Raw genomic sequence first — 12,505 nt, 5'->3', positions numbered from 1 at the left:
TGCATGCCCTCTACTGGAGATCCAGCCCACAACCTGGGCATGTGCCCTGACTGGGAATCGAACCAGCAACCTCTTGGTGCATGTATCAATGCACAACCACTGAGCCACACCAGCCAGGCTTGGGGCTATGTCTTAAAACCTGTTTTGTTTTTTTAACTTTTGAGGTTATTTATTTTTAATCATCTCCCTAGGGTATGTTTGTTTTGTTTGAGAGAGAGAGAGAGAGAGAGAAATGTCAATTGGTTGCCTCCTGCATGTGCCTGACCAGGAATCAAACCCGCAAACTAGGTATGTGCCCTGACCAGGAATCGAACCCACAACATTTTGGTACATGGGATGATGCTCCAACCAACTGAGCTACCTTGCCAGGGCCTCATTCTTATTTTCCAAGTTATTTACTGAATACTTACTATCTGCTAATCACTATTCTAAGTTCTGGGATACAGCAAAGAAAAAATCCCTAGTCCAAATCTATGTTCTTGTGGAGTTTACATTCCAATGGAGAAAGACAATAGATACAATAAGATAAATAAAATATATAGTGTGTTAAAGATAATAAATGTTGTGGAAAAATATGAAGTAGATTGAGGGAGGGAGGGAATGTAGCAGATAGGGACTGTTTTTAAAATAGGGTCAGAGAAAGCTTCACTGAGAGACTAACCTTTGAGCAGAGACCTGAAGAAGGTGAGGCAATGAGTCATGTGGTATCTGGGAGAAGAATATTCTCAGCAGAGGGAATAGGGACTGCAAAAGCTCCGAGGTCAGATGAGTTTGGAGTGCTCAAGGAATAGCCCCACTCCTAGAGATTCTGATTCAGGAGGTCTGGGGGATGGGTGGGAGGGACATTTTAACAGCATCCTGGTGATTGATTCACGTAGTTTTCTGACCCTCATTTTGAAAACTTGGCCTTCCAGGTCTGATTTTCAGCTCAGCCTTACTCCTTACTAGCTGAGCTTCATTTTTCTCTTCTGTAAAGAGAGTTTGGGGGTAGGATAACAGCACCCCATTTGACAGGTGTCTGTTTCTTTAGCTTTAGTGAGGGACCCCTCAGCATCCCCCACCCACCTCAGAGCAACCTTTTGCTTCCCTGCCTGCTTTTAATTTCCCCTTTTTGGTTTCCTTTCCCTTTTCAGGTTTTTCCTTTTCTCTCTCTCTATCCCCCCTCCCTTACCCTTTCTTTGCCTCTTTTTCTTTTATTCTCTTGTTTATTTTTCTCTTTGCTCAAGTGTGGTCCGGAGCTGCCTTCGCCACGAGCATCATCGGGGTTTCCGCGTCTGTGCACCCCTCCAGAGATCTGGAAGGGGACTCCACCTATGCAAACCTAAGACTGCACTACACCGTGTGCGTGCATCTGGAATCACAGGGACTTTCCCCGCAGGTGCTGGGGTGGCACTGAGGGGAGCAGTGTCTGCTGGCAGGAGAAGAAGGGGACCCCGCCCTGAGGCCCACAACCGGGTGGTTTCCAGCTTCTCTCAGTCGGCTTCCAGGGTGGGCTGTTGTGTCTTCCGAAGTCTCCCAGGCAACGCCTGCTGGAGTCCGCCTCCCGCGGACGAGTATGGGAAACCCTAGCTGCAGAAGAGCGGGCAAAGCGGAAGGCTTTTGGCCTGTCTAGGCCTCCGTAGCTAGGGGGCGGGGCCCGGAAGGCAGCAGGATGGCGGCACTGGATAGTGACAGCGACGAGGACTTGGTCAGCTATGGGACAGGCTTGGAGCCCCTGGAAGAAGGTGCGAGCCTGTGGAAAACAGGCCGGGGGCTCAGGATTCGAGGCGACACGCATAACGCTGTGCCGGGCCGTGGCTGGCCCAGGGCCTAGACGCCTCACTAGGGGCGCTGGGGACAGCGATGAGAGAGAGGCGTGTGCGCCGCTTTCGGGGTGCTCACGTCTGGAGGGACGGAGGAGAGTCTCAGAGGGATGGGGAATAGAAAGCTGACGAAACAAGCTTGTGTGAGAGCGGGGCTTGTGGGGGGTGTCAGGCAATGTCTTTACTAGGAGAGCACGTTCGAGCTCAGACTTCAGAGGAAGGAACCAACCCTACGAAGATCTGGGGGGAAGAGCGTGTCAGAGCGGACAGCGAGTGCAGAGGGTCTGAAGTCGGAGCCAGTTTGGCAGATTGAGGGACAGGCAGGACTGGCGTCGGTGGAGCAGAGAGTTTGGGTTTGTATACGAAGTGTAGGCGAGTCCTTGGGGAGTTTACACAAGTGAGAGATGCCTATTTTAAAGATTGTTCTGTCGATTTAGAACAGGGGTCGGGTTGGGGGTGCGCAGGAGGGAAGCAGGGAGACCAGCAAAAAGAGGGCGGGAGATGGTGATGGCTGGGACTGGAGTGTTAGCAGTGGCGGTGGGAAGTACTGTTCTGGGTGGAGATAGACGCTGAAAGCAGAGCTGACCAGACTTGCTGGTGGAATGTAGAGGAGGGCAAAATGAAGAAGGTTCTCTCCCATGTTTTGGTCTGATCCCCTTAATGACTTGATATGTTCAGCAAAGAATGTATTGCATGCCCAGTAAGGACTGATGGCAGTCCTCCCTGTGGGAAACACAAAGGAAGCATGGTAGGCTAGGAGTTACTTGCAGACCTCCTGTTGGTGAGATCTTTTTCCTACACTGACCACATCCTAACAGGCTGGTTGTACTTCTGGGACAATTCCACTGATGACCCTTTTATTTCCTATGAACAGTTCTAATCACTAGAAACTTCTGCCATATACTGGTCCTGCTTCCATTCTCTGCTTACAAAAGAGAAAGGCTAGTCTCCTGAAAGCTTTTTTTTTTTAAATCCTCACCTGAGGATATTTTTTACATTGATCTTCAGATAAAGCTGGAAGGAGAGAGGGAGGAAAAGAGAGAGAGAGAGAGAAACATTGCTCACGTGAATTGGTTGCCACCTGCACAACCTCAACCAGGCTGGGGATAAACGTGCCCTTGACCTGAATCGAACTGGGACTCTTTGGTCCTTGAGTGATGCTCTAACCACTGAGCAACCGGCCAGGGCCGAGAATATTTTTTCACTGATTTTCAGATAGAGTGGGAAGGAGGGAGAGACAGAGGGAGAGAGAGAGAGAGAAACATTGATGTGAGAGAGACACTCCAATTAGTTGCCTCCCACACAACCCCAACCAGGGCCAGGGATCAAACTGAAACAGAGTTGTGTGCCCTTGACCAGAATCGAACCCATGACTCTTTGGTCCATGAGCAGATGCTCTAACCACTGAGAAAAACTGGCTAGGGCCAGTTTAATTGATTTTTTTTTTAGAGAGAGAAGAAGGGAAAGGGAGAGAGAGATAGAAACATCATGTGAGAGAGAAACATCCATCAGCTGCCTTTTGCATGTCTACCACTGGGGAGCGAGCCCGCAACCCAGGCATGTGCCCTGACTGGGAATCGAATCGGGACCTTTCAGCCCATGGGATGATGCTCAATCCACTGAGCCACACTGCCCGGCCAGTCTAAGATTACATTAGCTTCACTGACAAATACATCACCCCATGATCTCAAAGAGTTTGTTGGCAAAGATCTTCTGTTTGAGGAGTTTCAAATTTAGTTGAGAGCTGTCGACTTGTAGAGAGTTTTTTAAGAGTTTGTTATTTTGAGTCAAACAGGTGATACTCCTGGAAGTAAGATCACAACAGACTAAGAAAAATGCCTCCCAAAATTAACAGTTTACAAGTTTTTTTTTTTAAATGCATTTGGCCCTGGCCGATGCAGCTCAGATGATTGAGCAAATCCCATGTACAACCAAAAGGTTGCCAGTTCGACTGGGCAGGGTGGGTATGGGAGGCAACATGTAGTCTCCCTCACACTGATGTTTCTCTTTTTCTCTTCCTCTCCCTACCTCTCTCTCTACAATCAATAAAAATATATTTTAAAAAAAAGTAAAAATGAATTTGGAATTAAAGAGGGGACCTAAGGAAGATTAAATGAAAGTAAGAGAGAGCAAGGTGGAGATTAGATTACAGGGTAGTAAGATTAAGTGCTCCCTTGAGGGTGGTTTTACCTCTGAGGGGTCTGAAAAAGACTGGCATTTCAAAAATGTGTTAAACTAGATGCACAAAAACAATGGGTAGGGCTTGCTTAAGGCAAAGATAAATCTTTTTCTAGAAAAGTTATATGCCTTGGGTGTGACTACCCACCATGACCTACCTACCTGTTAGGAATTTATGTTTACATCGCCCTGTGATGTCACTGGACTTGTCAGATTTATTGCAGAACCCCCTTTTTATCCACAGATCAAAGGTACAAGGTTCACAAGTGCGAAAGTATGTGATGGTAGACAGGAAATAACCTATGCACGCTAACAGGAACCTCGAGAAGGTAGCACGGGATCTTTTGGAAACTGGTTAGAATATAGCTACACAGGAAGAGGGCAAGGGTTAAACATGCATGGGTGGTACTCATTATAACCACAATAGGCAGCTGTTTGTATATGTTCTATAGTTCTGGCCTCACAGTTATTTCCTTGTGAGGTGACGTATTGTATGTAAGTTATCAACTGCTTGAACCTATATTTTTCTAAATCTTCCTGTATGTATGTATGTATGTATTTATTTATTTATTATTTTTTAAATCCTCACCCGAAGATATTTTTCTTTTTGTTCGGATAGAGTGGGAGGGAGAGAGAGAGAGAAACATCGATGTGAGAGAGACACATTGACTGGTTGCCTCCCACAGGACCCCGACCAGGGCCGGGCCGAACGGAAACCGGGGTACGTGCCCTTGACCGGAATCGAACATGCAACCCATTGGTCCGTGGGCTGACACTCTAACCACTGAGCAAACCGGCCAGGACTATATCTTCCTGTTTTGATGTTTCACAAAATCTGAAATGAAGCCTAGTGGTCTAACCTTGCTTTCAAAGTGGAAGGAAGGGACATTTGATTTGTAGATTTTGTTTCCCCTGGACTTTAACTTCTCATTATAAGAAGTTTAAAAAAGAAAAAAGAAATATATATATATATATATATATATATAAAATTTTATCTTATTGATTTTAGAGAGAGAGGAAAAAAGAAAGAGAGAAAGAGAGAGAAACATCAGTTTGTTCTTCCACTTAGCTGTGCATTCACTGGTTGATTCTTGTATGTGCTCTGACCGAGGATCGAACCCACAACCTTGGCATATACGGACAGTGCTCTGACTAACTGAACTACTGGCCAGGGCTAGAAGTTTTGAGTATTGGTTCATTTTTTCCTAAGCACTTTGAAGTTTAAATGCACTCCAAGTAGATTTTACATTATAGCATACTAGACCAGTAATCACTTTTGCTTCCTGCTTTGAAGTTTTAGTGACAGGTTAGAACAACATTGTCAGAGGAAGGACTTCACTACTTAATTAAAGTGGCTGGCCCTGATAGAAAGAGTTATTGACTGCAATGTTACACATAGACCCATAGACATCATAGGCCCTCTGGCCTGGAAGGAAGTGGGCGCCCGCGCTTATTTATCTACCCTTTCCTTAGACGCTTTTTTTTTTTTTTTTTAATCCTCACCCGAGGACATTTTTTCATTTTTTGTTCAGGTAGAATGGGAGGGAGAGAGAGGAACAGAGAGAAAGAGAGAAATATCAACGTGAAAGGGACACATTGAGTGGCTGCCACCCGCACGACCAACCAGGGCCAGGGACAAACTGCAACCAAGGTATTCGCCCTTAGCAGGAACCAAATGTGGGTCTCTTGGGACCGCAGGCCAATGCTCTAACCACTGAGCCAAACCAGCCAGGGCTCCTTAGACACTTTCACTTGACTCTAGAATTCTCACCTCCATCTCATCCTGTTACAGTGGGTCTGCCTAGGGCCTGCTGGTAGTGGGTATGTTCTTGACTTCCTGTAGGAAAGATTTCACAACAGGAGTCCAGGTGGCTTATGAGAGTATGTTCATTAAAGCTGGGGACAGTGAAAGAAAGGAAGGGCTTAAGGTAGAAGTGACAGGAGAAAGTGCGAAAAGGGAGGGCCTTGGAGACAGGTTCAGGGGGTAAGCCCAGATCAAGCTGCTGCTACCCACTGCTTCCCCGGTTGCAAGTCTTGTGAGGTTCCTTCAAGTTTAAGAGAAAAATAGCAAAGATACAAGGTGTGGGTGTGCTCTGGCTAGCACATTGTGGATCGTTTGCCTTGAGGCTTTTTTTATCTTTCCTTGGCTGACTGGAATCCTAGGGGAGGTCTAAGGAGAGGGTCTTCACAGAATATTCATGAGCTTTTCAGGTGTGTCCTTCAATATGTTGATTCATCAAAATGTGCGAAGAGTGGGTTATTTTCTGGTTAGTTTTATTTTTAAGGAACATTATTGGAAAGGGAGTGGGACTGAGGCTGGTCTGCCCCAGGATGGTCTGGAATGTGTAAACCATTTGCTCCTAAGTGTCCTTGGTTAGGGAAGATAAAACTGTCATTTATTAGCTGGCTGTACATTGTTCAAATGATATGGCCTTGTCTAATTATTTGTCTTAGAGTCCCCTATTTCACTTGTCAAGGAATTTTCCTAGTTGACTCCTGCCTCAGTCCTGTACAAGGATTAATTTTAGGACCAGTTTCTTCCTCCTTGATGCTGTGACTCTCCCACTTAAAGCTATCTGTGGCTTCCATCACCCACAAGACATACCCCAGACCCTGCAGTACCATGTTCAAAGCCTTCTACATGATCGTCCCTTCTGGTTTCTTTTTTTTAAGTGAAAATTTAAAAAAAATTTTATTTCTTTATTGATTTTAGAGAGAGAGGAAGGGAGAGGGAGAGAGAGGTAGAAACATCGATGAGAGAGAACATCGACTGGCCGCCTCCTGCGTGCCCCCCACTGGGGATCGGGCCCACAACCTGGGCATGTGCCCTGACCTGGAATTAAACTGGTGACCTGTTGGTGCATGGGTCGATGCTCAACCAGTGAGCCACACTGGCTGGGCTTCCCTTCTGGTTGCATCTTCCATTTCTTCTCTGCCATCTAGTCAAACTAGACTACTTTCTCAAAACATCTGACATTACCCTTTTAGGCCTCCTGTTTACTGATGGGATTGTGTCCCTACCTGCAGCTTTCAAATTCTGCTCCTGCCTAGAGTGACTGTGATGCTGTGGTCTTACACATTGTCAGAAGAGTTCCTATACATGCAGGTCTCCTCTGCTGGGCTCCGGGCACCCTGGGAGCAGGGATAGAGTTGTGTTTCATTTTCCATATGCAGGATATAGAACAGGGCTGCTTCCATGTAAGACCCTCAGTAAACTTTTGGTCAGGAATGAGTTAAGGACAGTTTGGGTGGCATCCCTGGCTTGGAGGTAGAGTTGAGATCTGATTTCAGCTTTGTGCTTATTAGCTGTGGACCTCAGGGCAGTTAATGAAAGCATCCTTATCAGGGTATGATAAGTGAGATACTATGTGTGACAAAAAGGGATTAGTTGTTATTAGTAGCAATAATTATAGCAGGGCCTGGCTAAAATGTCACCTTCTCCCTGGAATTTCCCATGCTGTGGTTAGAGGTGGCACCTCCTCAGGAGCCCCGTGGGTGGCCCGTCGTCTGCTGCGGGTTCTGAGTGGTTGTCCGCAGATCTTACCTTCCCTTTCAGATCGGATGCACCTGGAGAACGGAGCAAGAACAGCACCTAGCATTGGCAGGACTACCCTCTCTCTCTTTAACCTGATGACTGTTCCCCACAGCAAAGAAATATCCAGCACAAATTGGCTGTAGGTGCTAAGGCTGAGGAACTCTGACCTTAGCCAAGACTCGTGCCAGGTGCACGTACCCTAATGGAGTGTGTACTGCCTTTTTAAGAAATGGTGAACTTCTTGGATTATGGGTTCTACATTGTAATTCAGTTCTTTAGAGTGAAATGAAATTATAGCTGATTTAACTGAGCTTCGCTAAGATCAGGCACTGTGCATAGATCTCTGAATGTAGTATTTAATCCTCAGTACCTCTCCACAAGGCAGGCTCTGTTGTCACCCTAATTTTGTAGTTTTTGGAGGCTAAGGCTTATGGAGATCAAGTTACTTGCTCAAGTTTACAGAGCTAGCAAGTATTAGAGTTTGGGGATTTGAGCCCGGATCTCCTGGTTTTCAGAACCTGAGCTCTTGACTACCCTGCTGTGGATTCTACTCCAGAAACGACCTAGAGACCTTGTAAGCTACAAGTAAGAATTTGAGACAATGAGACTGGAAGTTCCTTTACTTTTTGTTCCATCTTCCAGAAGTAGTAACTGGCTTAATTATTGAAGTAATAGGTACACATGGACCTTAGGACACATCTTACCTATTGTATATACTAATAATAATTGCTAGTACTTTAAAAATATTTGGTGTGCATCCCTCTTCTTGCTAAGCATTTCACAGGCATTATTTCATTTGCGTAATAAGTCTATGAAATAGTTATTTCTATTAGTGTCATCCCCATTTCACAGATGAGGAAATTGAGGCACAGAGAGGTTAAGATAACTAAAGTCCAGTGCTAGTAAAGATGGAGTTCGTTTTAAAATCCAGAGTGTTGTGACTCAACCCTTTGCCCTAAACTATTGTATAACTTGCTTTCTGTATTGAATGTTTGAAGATGCTTCTTTTTATTTTAAATAGATTCATAATTTTGAATTGGAGTTGATAGAACTTTTAGACTAGGCTAAAATGTATTGAGTTCCTTTCTGCTTGTGTGATGTAGCAACCCAGCCCCTTTCAGCAAAATAGGAAATGGAATACGTTGAAGTAATAGTAACTAAAGAATCAGAAGATTCCCAGAAATAAGGAAACTCGTAAGATTTAGAGAAATAGGCAATACCAAAGGGAAAAATTCTGGAGTCGGGGATGCTATGAAGTTCTAGAGAGATAAAGAAGTGTTTCTTTTATTGCAAACCTCTGCATGCCATGTGCCACCCCAGCAATTTGTCTCCTTCACTGCCCGCACATTTCACTTCCATCTATTTGAACTCTCCTCCTGACCAGTGTAATTCAGTTTTCATAATGGGATTTAGTGGGAAAAGCAGGCCATTTTTTGTTAAAACATGTCTCTAATATAAATAAGAAATATCTATAATTGTTTTAGACCTATAAGGAAGCTTGGTAAAATTGATTGCTTCCTAAGCTACATAAGCTAGTGAAGCCTAGGAATAGGATCTTAATTAAAATTATTACATTTGAAGTTAGAGGAAGTGAATAATTCGTCATATTTAAGAAATGACATTTTCCTTAATTTTTTTCCTAATCCACCATCCCCTTTTCTCTTTCTCGTTCAAAATATTTTTTTTTAGGTGAAAGACCAAAGAAACCAATTCCTCTTCAGGATCAGACTGTCAGAGATGAAAAAGGAAGGTATAAACGGTTTCATGGAGCCTTTAGTGGAGGGTTCTCTGCTGGGTACTTCAACACTGTTGGCTCAAAAGAAGGTATGATTTTCCTACTTGTAGCTGTAATATTGCTAAAGCAAGTGATTGAAATATCACAAGATTCTTGCCTCCCCACCTCTCCCTTTTTATTTTGTTTTTTTTTTTTTAAATATGTTTTTATTTTTTAGCGTGCGCGCGAGAGAGGAAGCATTGATGACAGAGAAACATCTATTGGCTGCCTCCTGCATGCCCCACACTGGGGATCCAGCTCGCAACCAGGGCATGTGCCCTGACCGGAATTGAACCATTGAACCAGCAACCTCATGGTGCATGACATGATGCTCAACTGAGCCACACCATCCAGGGCCCCACCTCTCCCTTTTTTTATCCTCACCCGAGGACATTTTCCATTTTTTTGTTCAGAGAGAGTGGGAGGAAGAGAGAGCAAGAGAGAGAGAGAGAGAGAGAGAGAGACCCATCGACATGAAAGGGACACATTAAGTGGCTGCCTCCAGCACGACCCAATCAGAGCCAGGGACAAACTGCAACCGAGGTATGTGCCCTTAGCGGACACCGAACCTGGGTTTCTCTGGACTGCTGAGCCAAACCAGCCAGGGCCCCACCTCTCCCTTTTTAAAAAACTTTTTATAATGTCTTAGTACATACATTGTACACTTTTGTCATCTCTGAATATTAGGAATGTTTCTGGAGTCAACGTGTGTGTGTGTGTGTGTGTGTGTGTGTGTGTGTTTACCTGAAGATGAAAGAGTTTTTTTCACTTAAAAAAAACTCTAGCCCTGGCTGATTTGGCTTAGCAGTTAGGAGCATCAGTCTCAGACCAAAGGGTTGCAGGATTAATTCCTGGTCAAGGACACATACCTCGGTTGCAGGTTGGATCCCCTGCTCTGGTTGGAGTTGTGCGGGAGGCAACCAATTGATATGTCTCTCTCACATCGATGTTTCTCTCTCTCTCTCCCTCCCTCCCTCCCTCCCACTTTGTCTAAAAGTCAATGGAAAAATATTTTGTGTGAGGATTAACAAAGGAAAGAAAGAAAAAACAAACAAACTTCTAACCGGATGATTAAATGATAACGACTTCCATTTTATATTGCATTTTGCCACACACAAAGTACTTTCACACATATTTACTCAGGTAATAATTGTGTCATACGACTCAGTGTCTAAGGAGGGCAGGTGTCATATTTTGTAGATGAAGCCTTGGAGGATTAGAGCTGCTCTCTCCTGACCTGGGACCAAGCCTCCACTTGTCAGTATATGCTCTTGACCTGGAGGAAAATCTATTAACTTTTTTCACATGGTGCAACACAATATATCTGCATTGATTAAAGCAATGCGTGTTGTTTAATGTTTCAACATAGAAACTGGGAGAAAAATGACTTATATATCACAGATATGAATGGAAGATGAACTGATTAACTCATGTAGGAATTATTAAGAACAAAATAGGGCAGATCTTTTATATATATTTAAGAAAATAATATAATATAGTCAATAATACTGTAATAACTATGTATGGTGTCATATGGATACCAGACTTATTGGGGGATCACTTCATAAATTATATAAATGTCTAACCACTATGCTGTACACCTGAAACTTAATATGATATTGTATGTCAACTATAATTGGAAAATAAATTTATTATTATTGTTATTTTCTTTTGTTAATCCTCACCCGAGGATATTTTTCCATTAATTTTTAGATAGAGTGGAAGGGAGGGAGGGGGAGAGAGAGAGAGAAACATCAATATGAGAGCATAATGTCTATTGGCTGCCTTCTGCACACCTCCTGCTGAGGATAAACCCAAAACCTGGGTGTGTGCCCTGACCCGGAATTGAACCTTTCAGTTCACGGGATGATGCTCAACCAACTGAGCCACACTGGCCAGGGCAGAGTGGTCCTGCCTTTTAAGGTGACCTTGCATCTTTCTGCTGAGATCTACTTGTGTTCCTTTCACAGTTTAACTTTCGACGTATAATTTGATTTCACTGGGTTTCAAATTTTTATGGGGAAGTCTCATTGTATCCACTACATTTTAACAATGGAATATGGGAATTAATAAGTTTATGTGGAATAATTTTGTCTATATGAACAGTGAGATGGGAAGTAGTCAGAAGTTTGTAGTTATTGGGGCTTTCAAGTCCATACATGCTGTTTAGTTATTTAGTTATAAACCAAAATGCCACCTATGATTGTAATGTTCTAAACTCTTTTCTTTCAAGGATGGACACCTTCTTCCTTTGTGTCTTCACGACAGAACAGAGCAGACAAATCTGTTCTTGGTCCTGAAGATTTTATGGATGAAGAGGTGGGTGTGTAGAACTTTAATTGCCAGTTAGTTAGTAGTTGGTTGTTGTAGAGCCTTGTCCTTCCTCAGAAAGTTCAATGTCTGATTTGCTCATTGTATTTAAGACTTTATCTTTTAAGTATTTAGATTATATTGCCCTGTACATCAATGGATTCGTGTTCATCAGAGTAATGTCTTATGCTGGAGGTAGTTTCTAAAGTCGAGAGTATAGGGGAGCCCTGTCCAGATAGCTCAATTGGTTGAGCATCGTCCCGATTCACCAAGGTTTCAGGTTCCATTCCGGTTGGGATACATACCAGAGTTGACCATTACAGTTCTTGGATGGGTGGAGTGGCAAGTCACTGTTTCTCTCTCTCCCTCTCTCCCTTCCTCTCTTAAATCAATAAATTTTTAAAAAAATATTGTAGAGGAAAGTCATATACAGCCATGCCTTGGAGCTGTTACCTGTGGGTTTGGTTCCAGACCCACTGCAATGAAATAAATATTGGGATAAAGCAAGTCATGTGAGTTTTATGGTTTTCCAGTACATATAAAAGTTATGTTTATATTCTACTATAGTCTAAGGGTCAATAGCATTATTTCTTTAAAAATAAGTACATACCGTAATTTAAAAATACTTTACTGCCCTGGTCAGTTTAGCTCAATGGTTAGAATGTTGGCCAGCGAACCAGAGAGACCTGGGTTCGGTTCCCACTAAGGACACGTACCTTGGTTGCAGTTTGTTCCCGGCCCCACTTGGGGTTGTGCGGGAGGCAGCTACTCGATGTGTCTCTCTCACCTCGATATTTCTCTCTCTCTCCCTCCCACTCTAACTGAACAAAAAGGAAAAAATATCCTCAGGTGAGGATTAAAAAGAGAAAAACTTTACTGCTCAAAAATGTTAACCATCATCTGAGG

The 12,505-nt window shown here is 43.7% G+C and overlaps 1 protein-coding gene across 2 annotated transcripts in view; it reads left to right on the top strand.

Moving 5' to 3' along the window:
* Positions 1 to 1,650: 1,650 nt before the first annotated feature.
* GPATCH1 (G-patch domain containing 1) overlaps positions 1,651 to 12,505 on the top strand; it is a 44,471-nt gene continuing 33,616 nt past the window's right edge. For both annotated transcript variants that reach the window (XM_036274607.1, XM_036274606.1), the window contains exons 1-3: positions 1,651 to 1,724; positions 9,205 to 9,339; positions 11,523 to 11,608. In XM_036274607.1, the coding sequence (XP_036130500.1) occupies positions 1,652 to 1,724; positions 9,205 to 9,339; positions 11,523 to 11,608 (294 nt within the window). In that variant the 5' untranslated portion in view covers position 1,651. The remainder of the gene's footprint in view (positions 1,725 to 9,204; positions 9,340 to 11,522; positions 11,609 to 12,505) is intronic.

Source organism: Molossus molossus, unplaced genomic scaffold (genome assembly GCF_014108415.1).
Source record: "Molossus molossus isolate mMolMol1 unplaced genomic scaffold, mMolMol1.p scaffold_m16_p_21, whole genome shotgun sequence".
In the NCBI taxonomy this organism is placed as follows: Eukaryota; Metazoa; Chordata; class Mammalia; order Chiroptera; family Molossidae; genus Molossus; species Molossus molossus.
Note: the sequence above shows the minus strand (reverse complement) of the source record. Positions and strands in the feature narration are given on the sequence as shown.